This window comes from Ammodytes marinus, assembly GCF_949987685.1.
Source record: "Ammodytes marinus genome assembly, chromosome: 11".
NCBI classification, from domain to species: domain Eukaryota; kingdom Metazoa; phylum Chordata; class Actinopteri; order Uranoscopiformes; family Ammodytidae; genus Ammodytes; species Ammodytes marinus.
This window is the reverse complement of record NC_137215.1, coordinates 21,974,730-21,996,729: the sequence shown is the minus strand read 5'-3', so window position 1 is coordinate 21,996,729 and position 22,000 is coordinate 21,974,730. Positions and strand designations below refer to the sequence as shown.

The window sequence follows — 22,000 nt, the reverse complement described above, 5'->3', positions numbered from 1 at the left end:
CAAAACCCAGACACGAATTCTCTCTGCATAAAAGACCTACATTGTCCAAGCGAAACCACATCAACCCAGAGAGGATCCAATACCATTCTGGTTTATGTTGATGTATTGGCTGTTACCTGAACTCATGTCAACTTGACGTTTTAAATAGGTTCACATGGTTTCTCATCAGTCTCCAGACGTGTTTCTGAGGGAACGCTTTGCTTTACAAAACGCTTTACTTTACTACGGCATTTGTTTTGTGGAAACTAAAATAATACAATCTATGCAGAATGGTGGGTTCATATTCCCTTTACATCCTAACTGTGGCAGCTATGAACACAGCACCACTTATACTAAACTATATACTTATAATACTACTAATAATCATAAATTCGGTCATCGAACAATTTATTGCATAAGAGGCCATAGAAAAATGCTGCTCAAACTTCTCCCCTCAACTGAAGCCTTTTTCCAGACTCCATTTGAAAAGTGCATTGTGCTCTTCTACCACCCCATCAGTCCCCCTTTCCTCATCCATCCACACATGGCAGCAAAACCAGCAGCCGCACCCTCTCCCACTGTTGTATGGAGCCAGGCACTTTGACGGACTGTGCCCACTTTTTGCCAGAAATAAAAACATTTGTCCAGTTAAGTGTTTCTGCAAATGGCTGAACCGTCTCATGCGCTGCCGAGGGACTGGAGTTCAGCTGACCCGGTCCTTAAAGGTGGAGTCTGCTATTTTGGAGAAGGCTTGGTTATCAAAGAAATGTTTTTGACCAAATCAGTGACTATCTCCTCACGATCCACTACCTGTCTGTGAGCTCAAGAAACAAATGTAATACACAGCCAAGGCTCTGTAAACAGATATTTTGCTAGTTACAGGTAGGCCCCCTTTGTTAAACGTACCCTTTGTTAACATACCCGTTTATAGAGCCTAGGCTGTGTATTAACACTGTTTTTTTTAGCGCACACACAGAACTAACAGGTAAGGGGATCGTGAGGAGATATTAAATAATTTTGGCAAAAAGTGAGTTCATCAACAAAACCTTCTCCAGAATCACTGACTTTAAGGACGGACTGATTCCAGATCTGCCCTGAAGCCTTTATCAGTCGTGTGAGGGAAGTCTGACTGCAGTCGAGGTGATACAAGGCCCATGAAGCATTTCTGACATTTCTCGAATGTGTGGCTAATCAGGAATGGCTGCTCATGTGTGAAGGATTTGCTAACAGGGGGGGGTGGGGGGGGGAGACGGGTCGAAAAAAGGGGGGAGATGATGCTGTACATCTGTATAACACTAAAGGGGTAAAACACACAGTCCTGCTAAATGATCGGCCGGTGATTTATGTATTTTGAAAGGTTTGTAGACTGTTCACGTCAATGTAAGTTTATGAAAATATTAGTGTATGGGTCAACCATGTTTCAAGTACACAAAGCGCACGTACTCATATACATTCCAGTGATATGATGTACAAAGTGTGCTTTTTAGCCACTTGGACCGTTTTACATACTTTGTTGAAACCTAATCACAGAAACAATGGTTAGTAGTGGGGAAAATGGCTCATTAGGATATTATAGGCCATTAGGAGTACAGTAAGTACTTTTTATTGGTTTAGATTTGAGAGCCAGCTGCGTTTAGAGCCTAAAACGAGGAGTGAGCCAAAGGAGAAAAAGGTATATGTTGAGGATGAGATGCATCGTGTGCAGACAAATGAAACCACATTGGAGTAAATAATTGCGTGCGTGTTACTTTTACAGTTAAGGTAATTTTATGGAGATTTTATAGACATTGGATTGCCATAGAGAAAGCATGGAAAAACTTGAATATTACACTGTGTACTGTCTAGTCTACTATGACACCTCAGTCAAGAAAAACACCATTAACGACACAGTGTCAGTATGCCAGTGTCAAAGGGATACAGACTATGACTTCTCTCGCGATGGAGTTGTAGCCAACACAGGCCATATAAATATCAGCATTTTTACAATCTTAATTATCAGATGTGTTTCTCTTTGCCTCCACAGGGCCAGCTCCCCCCTAAAGGCTCAGCACGTTGCCCTGACGATGCCAATAGCCCCCCCCCCCCCCCCCCCCCCCGCCCCCGACAACAACAACAGCAGCATTCGACAGGCGAAGATTTAGAGCTCTGCAAATATTGGCCCCACTAGCTTTCCCAGGCAAAGAATGGAGAGGGACAGAAGTTCAGGAGGGAGTTGGAGTTGGTTGTGACTGTCACCTACCTGGTCTAAACTACTGGAAAATCCAACAGAAAGAGACGGGGGCAGAAGATGGGGTAGAAGGACATTTCCACAGTGGCGTTACATGAGACCTGAGTCTGAAGAAGCAACAGGGAGAGAGGGAGCGAAGTAAGATTTAGATTTCTCCACCAGAGACACCAGCCATATTGAGAGGTGAGTGGACTCTCCCACCACCGCCCGAAAGCTTTACTCCATTCACCCTGGCACATTAGTATTCTAATGCCGGTGGGAATATGTATGACTGCCTCGAAGAGAAAGACATGCGAAGGCCTATACGCCAAGACAAAGCAAGGAGAGCAACATTAGCAACAAGTGTCTCATTGTGGGAATAGTCATTGATCATCACGCCGCAAGCAGCAACCATCAATATAAATCAAGATCTATTAAGAAGAGTTCATTCATGTTTCTTTTCTCTTACAGATACCATTGCTGTCCATAGGCGCAACACATGACATCACTGGCAGCAGGCATGCAATGAATTTAATCTGTTAAACTGTCAACTGAATTTAAGCTTGGCTACATACCTACAAACAACTTTATGCTTGTGAATATTTTCACCACATCCCACAGCCAGTTGGATCAACTTGGAGCCCCATGTCAAAATGCATTTTCTACGGTCCCTTAATAACTCTTGCTAATCACTTTAGCATTGTCTCTGGGGGTAGGGTGGGGGGGCACAATGCCTCCACTCATATCCTGAATTCTACCAGCGAAAGGGGGCCTAGGGAGAGAGGCCTGTTGACGGTGTGTTGAATTTAGGTGACAGGGCCCCAGTGGGAGTGGGCGCCCCCCTGTCCCCTTAGATAATCCCCAGGAGAAAGGGCCTGCATTTAGGGTGCGATACGCTTAATCCAGGCGGGCCCTGTTCACAAAGGAGCCCAGCACTTCCTCTGGCCTGGGAGCTTCCGCTGGTCCCGGGGGCCTGCCGTGGGTTCCAGTGCAAACATGCGCCAATAATACACGTCCACAGTACAATGGAAAAAATACAACAGTGGAATAGACACACACACACACACACACACACACACACACACACACACACACACACACACACACACACATACATGCAATGGTGGACAGAGCATCAAGCATGGGAGAATCAAGAAAACAAACTTGTAAATTCACACTGTCCTTATGGGAAGCCAATCCAAACAAGTAGCCCACGCACACAAGGGCCAGCCAGAGTAAACACAGTGCACATTCACGCACTGAGAATCAACACACACACACACACACACACACACACACACACACACACACACACACACACACACACACACACACACACACACACACACACACACACACACATAATACAAACTGTGGGCAGAGGCAGTGTTTACATTCTGCCCCCGGGTCCTGTAGACAGATTAGCTCAGTGAAAGATGAAAAAAGAGAGAGATCAAACGTCTTCCGGCCTACAGACAGTTTCACATTTACAAACAGTAACACAGCGTCATGGAAGAGCCCCGTCAGATGGATGGTATACCTGGAGCGTCGGTTCACTCAGACATACAGTAGATGTGATCAGGGGATGCTGGACGAATACGCACACGATTCAACTCCCATCCCTGTGGCAGCGATTGTGTTATAACTGTGAACGTCCAAAAAAAGATCAAATCTGTACAAGTGTTAGTTTCCTTCACACGTTTCCAAAAAAAAGAAAATCATGCTCACCGAGGAGGCAGCATGTCACAGTCGAAGACATTTACATGAACAGCCGAGGGATGTTATTCCATATTTCTCTGACATGATTCCACATACAGTTTGAATTAGACGTTTGGAAGAAAGGGGGGAAAGTGTCAGACAAGGTGTCTCTTTTTCTTCTTTTTCAGACATGCCCTACTTCCTTCCCATACTTACTTCTAGCTGACACGTCCTCTTTCATTCTGCCACACTACATTTTCTGGTGAAGCTACAGCAGATAGCAGCAAATGGAGAGCAGGAGGTCATTGTCTAACGGAAATACAGAGATGATGGAAATACTTCTAACAAATGATCATTTACTTGCTTACTTAAAGGTGCTGTAAGCGGAATGGTTCTTTTAGCTAACTTCCTGTCAGTTACTGCAGTTAGCAGTCCCCTCGCTCGTCCCTACGTCATCACATTAATGCACTGCGGCCTTCAAGCAGCAAGTTATCTAGCATCATCTCAGATCCATAAGTGTGATAAAACGTGAAAAAAACCCATCAAAACAGACATTGGGAAGGATTTTTACCTGCTCCGCCATTGTAGGCGCATACACATTCACCCATCTGTTGCTCTGGCGTGCACCGGCAGTGAGACCATGGAGTGTATATACTAATGAGTGAGACGAGTGTCGGTTTGTAGCGTTCTCTCTTCTGATTGGATAAAAATTTCGGGATACTCCAATAAGTTTATTTGCCGATTACATGCAAAGCAGCTGACTGAGAGATCGGCTTTATGAAACGTGCACATTATGTAAGTGATCACTGTATGAATAAAGAGCAATTTAACACTTATATTAACATAAATAAACTGCATACTTCACCTTTAAACTGGCTTTTAAACTGCTTTTACCACTCATTCATAGCATCTGACACTTGGGACTATATAGAGTGAACACACTTTAATTACGGCCTTAAAAATAACAGCTTATCTGGTTTCACAACTTACACATTGACTAAAATTCTCACATACAAATTCACAGCCCAACTGGAACAGAATAGGCCAAGTCAAATGACTTAATCTGTCACCATTTCTATTCTGTTTAGTGCTTTCGACCTTCAACACCCCGCGACTTCTTCAAGTGCTTCAACCTTACCTCAAAATGAACACGTCACATGAAAATAATAAACATTTTAAGATGTTTCAACATATCATCAGGAGGCAGTTTCCGGCATAAGCGAGCACACTTTTTATTTTCTTCAGAAAATGTTAGCTTTTTCTTGCTCTAATTTTTATCTCATTACAGGGTCATTTTCTCCTCTCTCTGCTCTTTGGCAATCTCTTTATTTTCCAGTGTGATAAACCCAACCCATATGGCACTGACACAGCCTTAAATAAAACCATAGAGAGTTTTTACACCATCTCTGTGGTCTCATGTGAAGATAAAGCCTGCTGTGTAGGTCCCTTTGTTCTCTCTATGCTGACCTCTGGCTGCATGGTATTTCAGCAGCAGTGCATGGTCAGTACAGACCTCATACTTCATAAGAATTATGAGCAGTGACACAATTATATATCAGAGTAATAATGTCCAAACCCTGCCATGCTGTGTCTCGCTACATTATGGACTCAATACGAAATAGCCGACCGGCCCAGGTCACTTGTTTTGACAGAAAGAGGTCCGCCAAAGCACTGGCACAGGTCCTTATATGTGGCGTCCACCAAGACTAACTACGCGGGACAGTGCCAGGAGTGTGTAGGCCTACGTGTGTGTGTGTGTGTGTGTGTGTGTGTGTGTGTGTGTGTGTGTGTGTGTGTGTGTGTGTGTGTGTGTGTGTGTGTGCGCGTGTGTATGTGTGTGTATGTGTATGTGTGTGTGTGTGTGAGTGTGTGTGAGAGAGAGAGAGAGTGAGTGAGTGCACATTAAGTCTAAGGGGAAGCATGCCTAATGTGGGAGAGAAACAGTGAATCCAACATGGCCACTAGCCAGCGTCAGTGCTCCGCTCTTGGAGAATTAGCCTGTCAATCCGTCCTAATTCTGGAAGACGTAGGCTGCTCTTAAAACCCAGGTTGAGTTTAAACTGGAGGGACTGGCTCTTTGAACTGTTTTCTCAGGGTTGGTTGGGTGCAGACAGGCAGGCTGGCAGAATGGGTGACTGGTCAAGCTGCACTGGAGGGTAAAGCCGCCGCACAAATCCAGGGTCAAGCTGCCCACTTAACAGTCTACTGCGGTTACACTTTGCACTCTGTCGGCTGCAAGATGGTGTGTCTGTAGGTGAGCATCCAGAAGAATAGGATACTCCCCCCCACTGGGATAGAGGTATAATACATTTGTGTAAGTATATGTACCTGGCACTGACTGTTCATTTTGAGATCATGGTGAAAATAGCCAACACTGGCAACACTTAATGCATGTGTATAGGTCCTGTTTGCATGTGTGTAGTCCGGGCCTGTGTGTGTGTGTAATATCAACCATAAACAGAGTGAAACATTTTATTTCACCTCCTGGATTAATAAAGTATGTCTTCTTCTTCTTCTTCATCAGACATGTTGAGGTTCACCTTCAAACTTCACACCACTGTTGTCGTTATGTTATTACTATGGATGCAATATTAAGTTAAAGGGGCTGTTATTTTTAAATGGTTGTATCAGAGATTAAGATTTGATTTCAGAGAACCTGCAAAGAGTAAATCCCACTGAGTGTGTGTATAATATCTGTGTGTTCAGATTTGACAGAGTTTTCTATTCAAAGGGTTAAGATAAACACATTTGAATTAGATACAGGTACATACTTAAATTGAACGTCAGATGCAACATCCACTCATCTAAAGTTCCTTTGGAGCTCACAATAAAAAAGAAGGATATCTGTTAACCTTAACACGTGACGCTAGTTATATTGAGGCCACCAAGAGAGATTTGTCATGCTGTTACGACCTCCTTTGATTAAAGTTTGCAGAACTAATCCAAAACACAAATGATCCACCCGACTCAAACCTAACTACTTAACAGAGAAGTAGCATTGAGATCTGCCATGACCACCATAGCTTCACGTGTGTAAGTATGTTTGCAATTGAAGTCCTAAATCCTTTCTTACGACACCGGCTCAGCCAAGCCCTGCTCTGGTGTTGACACTTGGGGGGCAGAGGCCATTCGCATTTGTGCTCTACCAACTCATATATCGAACACCTGTTGCCCAACTCAGGCACTTATCTCTGGGTGTGCATGTATTTTGGGAGACATATGCTTACTACTGTATGTGTAAGAATGCACACAGCGAGAGGACCCTTGCTGCCAAGTTAATTCAGGGCGTTGTTGCATAATAAGCATTGAAAGGAAGGGCACCAAGTCCAAGCAGGGAATATGCAACCTCTTTATTTGGTTTAACCAAAAATAACAGTGTCAATATTAAAAGAAAAATCAATTAAAGCTATAAATATAACAGAGAAAAACATTGAAGACGGTTTGCTTCACATAAACCATGTAATAAAAATATTTGAATGTTGTAGTCTAGTGGGAGTCAGCTCTTGAAGATATAATGTAAGCAACTGAAAACCGCCCTTTAAGTCAATGAACATTCAGAGGACAACATGCTCTTCAAGTGGCATTGCTGACAGGAGTCTGGACCCGTGTCAGCTCAGAGGACAGCTGTCACTGTGTGTAGCAAGATGCCTTTTTTATGACATCATTACTTAAGCATACAGGATTGAGGATAGTGCGAAGAAAGTGAAGAAAGCATGATGTCAAAGTAACATTCAAAAGGACTGGTAGTCCCTGTAGAGAGCCAAATCAAAACACAAGAGCTATAAGGAGTAGGGATGCCGGAGGATTCATTTACAAATTAAGTTTAATCATAAAATATGAATAAATGAGACATAAATGATTAATGAGGCCAATAGGTGAATGGATACATACGTACAGTAGATAGTCAGTGGCTACTGCATTGCTCCAGCCTGTGTAGAGCTAAGCGTTGTGAGACTACTAGCAGAGGCAACAGAAAGCACTTTCACAGACAGACAGACAGACAGAGAAGACACACAGCCATTCATCAAAATAAAAAAACAGAACTAGACAGACACTGTTGGGCTGGGAGGTGTGTATTATTGTATACTACTAAAAAAGGTGCAGTGGTTTGACGTTTAGGCGCGATACAGCAGGATCCTTTCGGCGCAGTCCTGGCCAACCAAGCCGGCGTACTGCTGCACCTCCGCCTCGTCGCTGGAGCCTTTGCGTTTGCGGGAGTAGGCTCCGTACGGCATGACGGTCCTCCTGTATAGCACCAGAGCTCTGGCCACGTCCTTCAGCGCCCGGGCATCTCCTGCAACACACATAGGAGAACATGATAAGGACCAGTACACACACACACACACACACACACACACGTATACAAATAATAATAAAAAAATATTTTAAAAACCTATTTAAAAAAAGCTAGTCAAAACCCAAAGATGCCAAAACTGATCCATCTGATATTTATACCTTTTATATAACTGTCTGTAAACTAATATGTCTGTTTTATATACTGTATGTATAGATGTATGTTTTTTAGACTATAATGTAATGTGCTTTTATTCGATGTACTTGTATTTGTATGTTAATGTTGTTTTGACTTTAGGATGCCTTGACCTTGATTTAACAGGCACAACAAGGGACTGCAGATGAAAACTCGGGTGCATTTAAACAATTATTAAAAGAATGTTAATTAAAGTACACTATCCCTTTTTTAAATAAAGAATTTGAATTGGAATCAAGCGTAATAAACGTTGTCCTCAATCTCCCTCCATTCTTATGAGTTAACCTCTGAGTGACTTGGCAAGGAGACGCCATCATTCCGAGAAGCAGTTGGAGGAGCAGAGGGAGTTTTTTTTTCCCCTTGCAGTTTTAAATCCCCTATGCCCCTAAACCTGGAGTCACAGTGGTGCGTGAGCAGGCTAGTTAGTTGGCCTTGTTTACTGGGGCCTCGCTCCTGGCTAGCTCGCCAAACTCAGCAATTTTTATCAGGCCCTGTGTCATACACCGCCAGCTCCCATTAGACTGGCGAAAAAACACTGCTAATCTCAAAGGTGTGCGTGTTCAGCAACTAACAATGGTCCTCTGGAGAGTTGGATGGAAACAAATTGTAAAAAAAGAAACGATGACCCCTCACTCCGACATGAAAAACCACTGCCTCCAGGAGCGAGAGGTGGAGCCAAGATGCCCCAAGCAACAGGGTAGCAAAGCAGGGAGTATCAACTAAGCTAGCCCAAAAATGAACCTGACAGAATATCTAAATACAAGTGGGTCTCAAGTCCTGCATTTGCTGTCATTCACTGAACAATTCAACAAGTATCTCATGTCACCTTCTCCCCAATGAATGCAATCCCTGCTCTTGTCAGTGTAATAGCCCTCTTAAAATGCTTTTATCTCTCATTCAAGTTGTTAACTAAACCCCTTAGCCCGTCTCAAGTCATTCTGCCTTTTCACCATATTTAGATCATTCCTTTTTGAACCTCCTACACACTCCAAACTCAATATTTCATTCATTTCGCTGGTCCTGTCTGCAATCCATGTCTGGTCTAGCTGAGAGGAAGCAGATGAAAATAAAGTTGGGGCCAGGCTGTGGAGTGGACTGGCTTGCCAGGCCCATGGCGACACATCAGTCAAACAGGAGCGGGGTTAGATTTGGTATTAATAGAGCTAGGAGCCTCCCACTCACCACTACCGCTAAACAACACCCCATGTGGCTCACAGCTGAGCACCCAGGTGGTACGGGTGATGTTGTGAGCGCACATATTTCTGCCGTATTCCCCAAATATTAGGGCCGTAGTACTGCCAGAGACCACCCGATCACCTAATCAACTGAGACAAACAAGACAATGGAGAGAAAAAAAAATCAAAAAAAGGGTGATGTAATGCCTCTACAAAAGGTCTTTAATCTGGTGCCAGATGTTAAACGGGATCCCCGGTTTACAAAGCGCTCAAAGCCAGTCTGACTGGACGTTTGCTATACTGTGGGCTGGATGTGATCAGAAACTTGTTACGAGCAGTAGGAGTCGAGCTGCTGTGATCAGTTAAAATGTTACAGGCCTAAAGTATCATTGCAGTAGGCAATAACTAAATGAGGACAGAAACCTCAAAGGCAGATTTTAAGCTGACTCACCAATGAGAGAGTTCAAAAAGTCATGTGGTATTAGGCAGGCATACAGTAAGTATATGTCCAAACTATTAATTTACCATTTTTGCATCTAACTTGCAGAGACACTACCTGGAGAGTGAGCCAGATAAGAAGGAGAGAGCTGCATAGTATAAACAGAAAGCCCATAGGCCCTTTAGCTCTCACACCTCCCCCGTCTCTATGAAAACATTTTCATATTTAAACTTTTTTTTTTCTCTTTCAAACCACACTGCAGATTCATGTTTTATTTATCAGCCTCATTTCCCCACTCGGCAATGCCCTAACCGCCATGTCTTTCCCGTTTCTCTTGAAAGTGCCGAGTCACATAATTGTAGACCGCTTGATACAAACTTTTTAAATGAAGAAAATCAGCATTATGTTAAATCTTTCCATTTGGGTAAAACGATGCAAAACATATTATGAAACATCCACGTGACCATAATCCATCAAGAATGAATGTGTCCTGATGGGATGTTGGTGAAGATATTTAAAACGCTCGATACTTCCTTAACAACTTCATCTGCCTTCAGCATTGTCTCTCCAGTTTGACAGCGCCACTTACACAGAAGTTACGCAAAGTTACACTTTGTGCACTTGAACGCACCGCTGTCCCCCCTTGCGAAGATATGAAGTAGTGAACATTTTCGCAGACCCAAAATGGATGGTTGGTAGCACGCAGTTTTTGAGATGGTCTATTAACCTCAACAGTAATACTGAGCAGAGGCCCCATCCATTCGCTCGCTCTTACTCAAGGCAATCCAAACATCCGCTGCTCACATAAACAACTTTCGTTTCTTCACTCAGTCTGTTGCTCACTTTGAGTAGCTCCAGACCCTGGTTCCCGCCAGGCCGTCCGGACGTTGTGTGACACGCTAGCTGTGAGGTCAGGGCTGCTCCGGGTCAGGGTTCAAGGGGTCGGGGGGAAGAGGAGTGCTGAGGGTCGGTTAGGGAGTGAGAGGGTCAGGGCCCGGACTGGAGGGCTCTGACACCTCGCCACGCTCCTCTCTCTCTCTCTCTCTCTCTCTCTCTCTCTCTCTCTCTCTCTCTCTCTCTCTCTTCCCATCCATCTCCAACTTTCAAAAAACACTTGTTCAATAACCGGACGCTGGAGAAAAGGCAGGCCATCGGGGTTATGACCACTTCCTATGACCCGATGTCGCAAATCCAAAACAGGGGCTTACTATTGAAAAGAAAAAGGCCAAAACGGCGGTGTAGCAAGAAGACCGCTCTTTGACCTGAAGACCTGTGGGTTCAAGCTCCCTGTTGTAGCTCGCATCCGTCCAAGCTGAAAGCGAGACCATGACTTTCTGTAGGTGATCATGAATTTTTGTCCTCCCATGGTAAAGAAAGCAACAGCTTGCTTTTTAAAGTTACACTCATTATAATAGTATTAGCATTTGTTTAATGTATGTAGTTAGCATGCAGTAGGCATACTATTGTGACATACCCCTATTTATTTCATCATAACTTTGTGCCTTGAACTTGCCTTTTGCTTATATATCCATCGCATTGCTGGTCGATGTCCAGTTACTGGACTGGATTGTGGGTCAGAATTGCCACAAAAAGCATGCAGGTTTCCACAGTAAAAATCACGACCGGATGAAGTAGGGCATTTGTCCGGTATTTTTAAGCATGATGCATCCAACCACAGGAATTGGGACATACTAAATCTTTCTCTACCATACTAACAGCAGGGAAGAATGGGGATTGGAACACAACCCAAGACAGGAGAGATATCCATTGCACAAGCACCCACTCTAAATGGGAACATTAACACGAGTCAGGCTAAGGAGCAGAAAGCCTGCTGAAGAGCAGAGCAAAGTGGCTCTGACAGTGAGACAAGATATGAAAGTGTATACTGTAAAGGCTGTCAGGCCAGCACCGTTTCAACCACCTTAAGTTCTGGCTTTACTTGCTTGGCTGAAAGCACAAATACAGTACTGTAGATCTCAGAGTCAAATCATAAGGACTACTAAATATGTGTATTTTTATGAGAGTGTAGTGTGTGTATGCAATATGTCATTTTGTGAATCTGGATTGGCGCCTACTGGGCGCACTTAAGGCCCGGGGGGTTGGGGTGGGGGACTACTTGTGTCACACATTTTTCCAAGTGTTTACCCTGCTGAGCGGGCAATGCCCCTACTTCTCTCTCTGTAAAGCAAACACTGATTATGAGTGTGTGAGAGATAGTACATATGTGCTGTGTAGAATGTGCGTGTCTGTGCGTGTACATATTTTATGTACATTTGTGAGAGGCCACAATGGAGCCCGAGGGCCCTCGATGTTTCAGCACCAGGCATGTAATCAATGTGAGCCTGCTTTAGACAGAGTTGTGTAAACTTTAGATTAGCTGTCTTTACACACCTCATTAGGACAGCTCTGTAACCCAGTCACTCTTTCAATTTGAACGCACAGCCAGCAACCCAATTCTCCTTTGCCCCTGGGTGAGGCCTGGACTTCATAGCATGTCCTGAGCTGGAATAAACAGGGATTGTGCAGGCCATTTTGGTGACAGCTGAAATCTCTTAAAAATTATTTTCTGTTAAGTTATTTTTATCTTTAATTATTTTTAGAGCCTGCAACTAGTTCAGGATCCCGTTTTCAAGACTGGAAAGTTGTTCTGTCACCCTGAATACTATCATGACTGTAGATTGTGCTATGACATTTAACATACATTCAACAAACAAACCACTAGCAGATTTTAGGGAGCATTTCCTCTATGTGCTTATCAACATACAGTACTTGAACCTAGAAACACATTTTGACTTGTTATATTAATAGTTTTATAAACATTACTGTCCTAAATACATAGAACATTGTTGTTTGTATGGAAACATATAAGGGGTCTTGCCATAATTCCGACGTCCCATATTGCGACAGCTCAATAGTCCCACATATTTTCCATTGGAACAAAAGGCGGTTAAGTTACACTTTTTAAATATTATATCCGACAGACATCAACAGCAACTTCTTATTCCCAGTTTGGCCCGCAGTAGGCAGCAGGAGGTCAGTTAGCGCACCCACCAGCCCTAGCACGTGTCAGGCATAATGATTTAGGGACCGTCAACAATACAATAGTGTCTAGTTTACACAAAACCAATTTAGTCAAAACAACCTTCTACTTAATTTAGTCACTGAATATAAAATTTAAACCCAACTTCACCCCCTTTCGCTCCAATGGGAAATATGTCAGATTATAGAGCTGTCAGAATAATGGGCCACATTAAAAACTTAAACCTGTTGATTTTTTAAGAAACCCACTCTTATATAAATGATATATTCTGTTGAATATTTGTCAGACACCATACCAAAGTGGATTAATAAGAAGGTGGTCAATAGAACCAATTGTTGACTGTAACTGATAGAATGGCACATTGAAAACACACTAGTAGTAGACTTCACAGCACAGCCCAACCCAGCAGCTGAAAAACAGATACTGCAATAGGTAGTTACTCCCTTGAAGATACACAGGAGATTCCCAAACCATTACACACAGCCAGTCAGGAGTTCCCCAGGACTTAAAACAGATTGCAACATGTCTTTATTTAGACAAACCACACATAGACACACTGCCAATTAGGACATGGCCACAGGCCTCAACAGTGTGCCATGCTGCTAACCTGACGTTGACCTGCAGACTGACCACTGGGTGTATTTCTGGAGAAGACACAAACCCTCACACCACCAGAAACCTGGCATCCCACATTTTGGCATTAGACCTGAGAGCTAACCATCAAGCCAGCTATCACTGAGATGTAATGACACTGAGTTTGGACAGCTAGGCCTGAAATAATGTCCAGTCCCGTCCAAGATCAACGGTCCACACTGGAATGAAGGCACAGCAAGAGCCACAGACACAAACACACTCAGGCCACAGTGGAAAATCTTTAACTCTTGAGACCGCCACTTTGGACCGCAGTCATTTGTGCCTACTCAGGAATTAGTGGTGGTATGATTGACCAGAAAAAGGTCAGACCTACCGCTGGCTAAGCTATTAATGGCAATGTTGTAAATGACCAGCCATCTAATGCCCTCTGTTCTCCCGGGGTGTGGCGCTTTCACCACCCACTTGTGTCAACAGAGAGCTAGGAAAAGAAATGTGTAGTTTTCTCATATACGTAGGAAATATGAAAAATATGATTCCAAGATGGTGGACTGAAGGTTTACAAAACTGACTTCATCACACAGTATGACCCCTGTAGTAGGGGACAGAGGAAAGGGGCATCTGTGCCAGAGAAAGTTTTTTTTTTCTCTTACTTTGAAGTTCATACTTTTTGTTGGTTTTAACCTCCTTGAATGGCACCAAGTGCAAGTATGACCTCACCTCACTAAAACAAACTCCTACACTGTCTTTCCACATCATACCTCTTTCCTCCTCCACCTCGCTGTCAATCTGTCTTATTTTTTATTACACATCTCTGTCTTGTAGTGCCAGCATACAGCCACCAGCCTCCCCTCCCATCTCCATAAAATGCTTTTTATCACATGTCCCGTCTCTCGCAATCCATCTGTTCCTCTCTCGACCTCCATCGATCAGTCCCGATCTCCTATTACTGTCAATCAGCCACTCCTTCCTGTGTGGTGCCCCTGTTTGGTGATGCAGATTAATGGTTGATAATAAACAGGAGATGGCTGGCCCCTGTAAAATCCACCACTCAGGTCCCAAGCACTTGCAATATCCACCGCATGTTTATGTATGTATGTGTCACAATGTGCACTCATAACAATCCCCAGTCATCTCCTATTATACAGTATCCGTAAGGTAAATATTGCTTTACTTTTTCATTACAAAGTAAAAGCTATAGAGGGTAACTTCTGTCTCCCCCATGAGGAATTCTGAGTAATTACAACAACATTGATGGCTCATCTACATGAGGTAAGCCTTTGTTGATCGCGCATGGATTTTATACCTTCTGCTGAACGTCCAGGTTTTTTCTTAGCAGTAGAATCAACAACTGAAACATTTCTTGGGCGCTTCTTGGGATTTTTCTGAGCTTGTGTGCAAGTGTCGGGGGCGACACCAGTTTGTAAACGCTGCCATACTGAGAAATACAGAGAGACTTTTGTGGGCTTCATCAACTTTATATCTACTCATTCGGCAATGGCTTGAATGTCACGGCCATTCATCTATGAACATATATGGAAAGTTATGTACTATAGCATTAAGGTGAGTCCTTCTCCTCATGACGACAAGCTATGAGATGCAAACAATTTCAGTTAATTTTGCATGGGGGCTGTAGGAGTTTTACCGCATGTTCATCTTAACCCACCAAGAACACAAAAGTGAGCAGAGAGACAAAGAAAAATGTATCGGTCACTGTGGTTATGCACATACGCGGAAAACGGTTCAAAACCCTCCCATCAAAACGTTCAAACTCACTTACACTCTGTTAAACACTCTCCCAGGCCCCCCCCCCATCTCTCACCACGCCAGTCAAAGCATATGGGCGTCTGCCAGTCTACCTTCCGCATGTGGTTTATTATTGCTGATATCACTATTCATGTAATGGCAACATAGTTCCTTCCATAATGACAGCCCTGGCTCTGCTCGGAGCACGAGAAGGCTGTGTGATCAGAGCTGTCGGCCCTCTGTTCCCCCCCCCCCCCAACCCGTTCAGTGACTGAGCGCTGGAGCCTTGGAGCAGGCCCAGTACATTTTCAGTACATCGTCCTAGTGAAACCGGATCGGATGTTAACACCAAGTTCACGGGTTCATCCAGAAGAGCGTGCACGAAGAAGTCCAAGGATCCAAGACAAAAAAGCTCACAGCGCACAGTCAGTGTTTCAGCAATGTTAGAAATGTATTGGACTGTATGGGATACATGTGAGGGAGAAAAAAAAAAACCTGTTTCCTTCAATTTAATCAAATGAAATGCCTGGAATGAGCAATGATAGCAGCAGCAGAGTGGAGCTTTGCATGGTCGTACCTGCTTCAGGATCCTGGTTTAGTCGAGCATAGCGGGTGTTCTCCAGCGTGGGCACACACCGCTCTATCGGTACCCAGACAAAGGTCTCTGGGCACAGGAGGTCTGAAGGCCGGTACTGCCCCTGGGGAATAGAGAGAAAGGAACAGGGAGAACAGGTTAAACTTCATGACAAAACAATGTATTTTTAGGGTTAGGGGTTATCTTGCTTTGGAGAAATATTAACTTTTTTTGATATTTTATAGTCCAATTATTATAACAACCCTACAACCAGTTTTGGCAGAGGATTAGTAGTGAAGTGAAAAGTAGCAAAAATTACCATTTATTGCATTCCCTTGTAACAAGCATTTCCCCCCTGCACTAGTAAATCTTCAGGGGTTAAAGGTTTGACAAGTTGTAAACTGACCTAAGGGTCAGGATCAGTGCTGAGAGCTAGATGGAACTCTGCTCTGTTAAAAGTTCTTTGTTCGAGCCATGGCTCTCTGTGTCAGGAGAGCTATGTTGTCCGCAGTGTTGAGCAGGAAATGTAAACACACCAGCATAGTGTAGTGTGTGCTTGTGAAATGGGTACAAGTCTGTATTTGACCTAACATTTTGGATGGAAAGTAAACCAAGCTGAACAAAAACAGCTGCAGGGCAATGAAAAAGAACAAGAAGAAATTGAGTGAGGGGTTGAATGAACGGAAAGGAGTAGGAAGGAGAAGGAGACTCCATTATCAAGGACCTGTGTTCCATCACATGGCTCCAAACAAACACAAACTGCACAGATAGTTCTGTAAACAAGCAGGCGCCTGAAACCGGCCCGCTGCCCCAACTCAACACACACAATAATATTTAGAGTTTTAGAGAAGTTAAACTGTAGGACAAAGACTCCACCATTGCATGAAAACTCCCTTTTTTTATAAACAACTGAGGTCAAAAAGCGAAGGATTCTCAAACTAAACAAAAAGAAAAAAACACAGATGCCATTACAATCTTTATATAAGCAACACAAAGGAAATACCATCCCTGAAATATGCTGTTGCTATACAAGCGCTCTGACCACAACCTATCTATCAGTGGGCCTATATGGAAAATATGCTGCCTGTTTTCTCATGCAGGATAGGATGCTATTAAAATGAATTAGGATGCTTTAAGGCTATGAAAAATGAAAAACAGAATAATTTGGGAGTTACACTCAAGCGTTCCCCTCAAGGCGGGTGGCCACCCTTTTGCTCTGCCCTACAATTAGATAAAGGAGCACAGGAAAAAACTAGAACTACCGCTTGGCAGTTATATGCCTCCATGAGGCATACAATGGCTGAACAGTGAAAGTAGAGCGGTGGTAGGCAATGCCTAAAGAATATGGAATAATACAAGTTTATTCAACCTGGCAATATGTGAGGTTGCAGTAACCTTTGACCTGCAAAACTAATCAGTTCATCTTTGAGTCAGTCGACATTTGGGTAAACTTTGAAAAACATAAATTTTTTATCAGTTTATCCTATAATCAAAGTGTGAGTTTGTGTCACATTTGGCAAACAACCCTCAAAGCCTTCTTGATGTAGTGCGTTCATCAGGCATGAGGTCACAGTGACCTTGACCTTTGACTTCTAAAATCGAGTGGGCATCTCTGCAAAGTTTGAAGAGGAGTCCTTCAAAGCTTTCATGAGATATTGAGATACCAAGAATGGCACTGACGGACAGACAGTCGGACAGAGGGAAGGATAGACAAACCGATACATATTGCCTGCGGCCTGCGGCTGTAGCTGGTTGCAGAGGCATAAAAAGACAAAATGTATCACTTGATGCATACGATAAGGCAAAAAGTATAGATGCCAAAGCTGAGGTAGGTATAAGGGTGGGGAAAAAATCTGTGTCAGAGTGTGGCAAAAGACAGCACATTGCTTTAAGTGCTTGTGCTAACAGATGGATGTTGGTGGAATGCTATGCATCTGTGGTAGCTAAGGGACACACACATTGATCGGATATTCTCCGTGTCCCAACAACCTACAGCTTTCCACAACTGTCAGCGCACTCGGCTCGACACTCTCACACTCTAGCTCACCTCTATAGTCTCCTTCAACGCCACAGTGGGAGAAACCTTTATATGCAGAACACACACACACCTGCTCAGGAGTAGAAACATAGCGAGACGCATATTTCCCACTATAGGCCTCTGCACTGTGACATTGCACTTTAACTCAACCATGATGTGTAGAGGGAGGGGGAAGGGATAGAATGGACAGGAAAGGAGGTGTTAGCAGAGTAGGCTTAAAAGACAAAAAAGAGAAGTAGAAGAAGAATAAAAAAAAAGATCCAAGAACAGACCTCTGGATGTGCTAGCTTTCTGTGAAGAAAGGCAGTTTGCCTTTCTGCGCATTTGTAAAAAGGAAATGAAGTGGGTTCTTGGTTTGTGAAGGCCGTTGTTGTGTGTCTACAGTCCACATGGATATAAACAATCCTCGGCTGTAAAGTTTCAAAACAGAAAAGAGAAGCCTATCTGACCAAAATGAGAGACAGAGTGTGCTCATGGCAGAAGCACGATCCCTCAAATTCTCCCACTGAAAAGAGGAAAGGACATAGGAGAAGGATGAGAGGACACACAGCTTTTAGTGGTCTGGACAGAGGACAGAGAAAAGGCAAAAAGAAAAGCTTGGTTTGCCACAACCTATCCGTCAGCTTCTTTTTTCTTTGCTGGACAGAAAGTGAAGACTGAGCTCACCGCTGACTCTCTCTTCATCGTCCCCCTCTTATTCTTTCCTTCCCTCAGTTTGGCTTGAAGGGCCCAGTAATTCACTGCTATACCCCTGCAGCTTCCTTGGCTCCTCTTCAGCCCTGTGTTTTCTGCATTTGCGTCAGAGCGCGTGGGCTTACAGTATCAGCCGCTTTATCTAACATTTTCTTATACCAACAGAGAAAGGCACTAATGGTTTCCTGAAACTTGGAGCCCTGAGAGAGAGGAGACGTGATGTGCAGCGAAACAACCCCACCTAATAGCTGGGAGTAATAGAGGGCCTCTTCCAACAAATCCACCTTTCTTTAGTAGCTGTTAGCGCAGCAAGTGCCGTAAAGGGGCCACAGGAAGTGATAGTGACTGTGTGAATGGCCAGAAAGCCATGGGATAAGGGTGTGTGTGTGTGTGTGTGTGTGTGTGTGTGTGTGTGTGTGGGTGTACGTGTGTGTATGTGTGTTTTTTTAAAATGTGTCCACTCAAATGTGTTGGAAGGCTAGTTTAGTCGGCAGCTCCACAGATAGCCAGGATGAGGCTTTCCAGACGAAGCACATTTATCTGGTTTGGTCCTCCTCTCTTCCCTTTCTAAAACGCTCAAAGCCTCCCACACAAAACCCATCCGTCACCATCCCTCCATCCTTCCCCTCCTCCTTTTTCTGCGCTCGCATGTTCAGACGGATATGGAGGTGACGCTGTTGACTGACAACCACTGAAAGGCCCGTTTAGAGAGAGAGACGGAGAGAGACGGAGAGAGAGGGAGATGGCGGCGGCTGTAAAAACAAGTGGAGAAAGAAGGAAAGTAACGTGTACGGTTGTTAGACTTGGCTGCCATCGGAGGTGTGAGAAATGAGACGGGAGATATGAGGGAGACCGGGAGGGACCCGAGAAAAGAACAAATGAGGTGCAGATGAGTAAAGGGATGGTATTTAATGTCGCCAATACGTGGACTGAGGCGAGCTGATGGAAGTGATAGGAGTGATCTGAGTGCCAGCACAGAGGGGCCCAGCACTGACAGAGGATGTTGGAAGGCGGGGAAGAAGAGGGAGGGCTTGGAAAGAGACAGGGTGTGTAAGAACAGACATGAGAGGAGAAAGTAAGAACTGCATTCAAAAGAGGGAACACAAAAAAATGGAGAAACTTAAAAGGTGCTGTAAGCGGAATGGTTCTTTTAGCTAACTTCCTGTCAGTTACTGCAGATAGCAGTCCCCTCGCTCGTCCCTACGTCACCACATGAATGCACTGCGGTCTTCAAGCAGCAAGTTATCTAGCATCATCTCGGATCCATAAGTGTGATAAAACATGATAAGAACCATCAAAACAGACATTGGGAAGGATTTTTACCTGCTCCGCCATTGTAGGCGCATACACATCCACCCATCTGTTGCTCTGGCGTGCACCGGCAGTGACTGCAATAATAACTTTATTTGCCGATTACATGCAAAGCAGCCGACTGAGAGATCGGCTTTATGAAACGTGCACATTAGGTAAGTGATCACTGTATGAATAAAGAGCGATTTTACACTTATATTAACATAAATAAACCGCTTACTTCACCTTTAACCAAATGGAAAAATGTGCATTAATCAGCAATTTTGGAGCATGCTTGTTAATTTTTCTTTTTTTGTCAAAATCAGTTAATATCTCCAGAAGATTCGCAACCTTTTTTTTTCTGCGCAAACACAGTATGGACAAGTATGTGGATCATGACTAGATTTTTACTCATTTCGACAAAAAAGTGATTTCGACAACAAGCATTCTCCAGAATGGCTCACTCCGCCCTTTAAATGAATTGTTTTGTTTGTTGATTAATGTGCTCAAGAGGTCACTGTTTATAGGAAAGCAATCCTCCTCAGTGCACGTTTCCCCAATGCAGTGAACTTTAACAAGAGAGAGAGGAAAACAACTCATTTGAATAACAGGCTGCCCCAGTGTAAACAATTACACAACCTCAATCATCGGAAGTAAATAAACACATTTCTCCACAGGGCATGACACGCCGTTTCACAATTCTTTGCAGATCTATTATCACTCTCGGCGACTCGGCATCACTCATTCTTTTCAGGCCACACAGACTTTTACACACACATGCAGATAGCTGGGGCCCTCGCTGTCAGAGCCAACTTTTATTACCGGCTGCACGACTCAAACGCACAACTGTCACCTTGTTCCGCTCCTTCATTGAGCAGCCTTTGCCCCATTTCTGTCTTGTTTTCTCACACACACACACACACACACCTCTAGACAGAGAGCAAAGGCCCGGGCCCGCACTGACAATTTATATGAAGAGCAATTAATCAGACACATAAATCAAGCGCTCCACAGCGGGCCAAGGAGTCCCAGTGAAAGCCTACACCTCTTTTTGCCGTCTGCTTATTTTCTTTCCTCCCTGTCTGACTATGAGTTTGGTATGTGTAGAGTTGAGACAACTTCAAAATCAACCGCAAGACCATCAACATGTCTTTTAGGGTCTCCAGGTTCTCTAAAATGGTGGATATGTAAACACACATCAAATTAAATTCAGGCTCAAGATTATTACCAGTTCAATAGATTTGTTTCTATTGATACATATTTTAGAGCACATTTTCTGCAGTGGTGTCTTTTATGTTTCTGGCAGCAGAACAAATGGTATTGTGTAGAGCAGACAGAGGAATAACTTTTTTCTTACTTGCCATTTTTCCCACTTTATTCTGACATTGCACAGACCAAGCATTGAATCTATACATTGAAAATAGAAAATGTATGGGGAGCTAAAGCCAGAAGAATTAGCATCACCTTTTAAAATGTATGGACCTAACTTGATGTCTTTTATATGTTATTCCTACCCTTTGTTCTTATGTTTTTGTCTTTCCCCTGCTTTCATGACACTGTCTTTTATTATTGTATGTCCCTGTAAAGCACTTTGAATTGCCTTGTGTCTGAATTGTGCTATATAAATAATCATGCCTTGCCTATTATGACAACATAGCAACAGTATGCAAATATGAGGGAGATATAACAGAAGACCACATATTGCATAAGCTTGAGACTTTTTAAGGATCGCTCATTGATTGGCAGTAGCACGGGAGTGTCACGGTTGAAAGTGTTTCTATTTCAGGCTTGATGAGGGAAAGACCAGAAGACATGGAGGTTGACTTTGTGTCCGAGTAAGAGGGATTCCCTGCATCCATCTGCATTGCTTTAAAGCACATCTGCTACTAATTTCCTGCCCATATCACCAGTTGCTCTTTCACCCACCCAACCCCTAGCTGAGGTGTCCCTTTATGTGGGTGTGTGTGTGTGCACAAGTCGAGGACTGTGCAGAATGTCTGAATGCAGCCCTCAATGACTCTATTCTTATTAGCAGTATCGGC

At 43.7% G+C, this 22,000-nt stretch overlaps 1 protein-coding gene across 3 annotated transcripts in view; it reads right to left on the bottom strand.

Moving 5' to 3' along the window:
- Positions 1-7,224: 7,224 nt before the first annotated feature.
- Positions 7,225-22,000, bottom strand: part of ate1 (arginyltransferase 1) — a 56,082-nt gene continuing 41,306 nt past the window's right edge. For all 3 annotated transcript variants that reach the window (XM_080037092.1, XM_080037093.1, XM_080037094.1), the window contains 2 exons: positions 15,941-16,061; positions 7,225-8,177 (listed from right to left, as the gene is read on the bottom strand). In XM_080037092.1, coding sequence (XP_079893218.1) covers positions 7,999-8,177; positions 15,941-16,061 — 300 coding nt within the window. In that variant the 3' untranslated portion in view covers positions 7,225-7,998. The remainder of the gene's footprint in view (positions 8,178-15,940; positions 16,062-22,000) is intronic.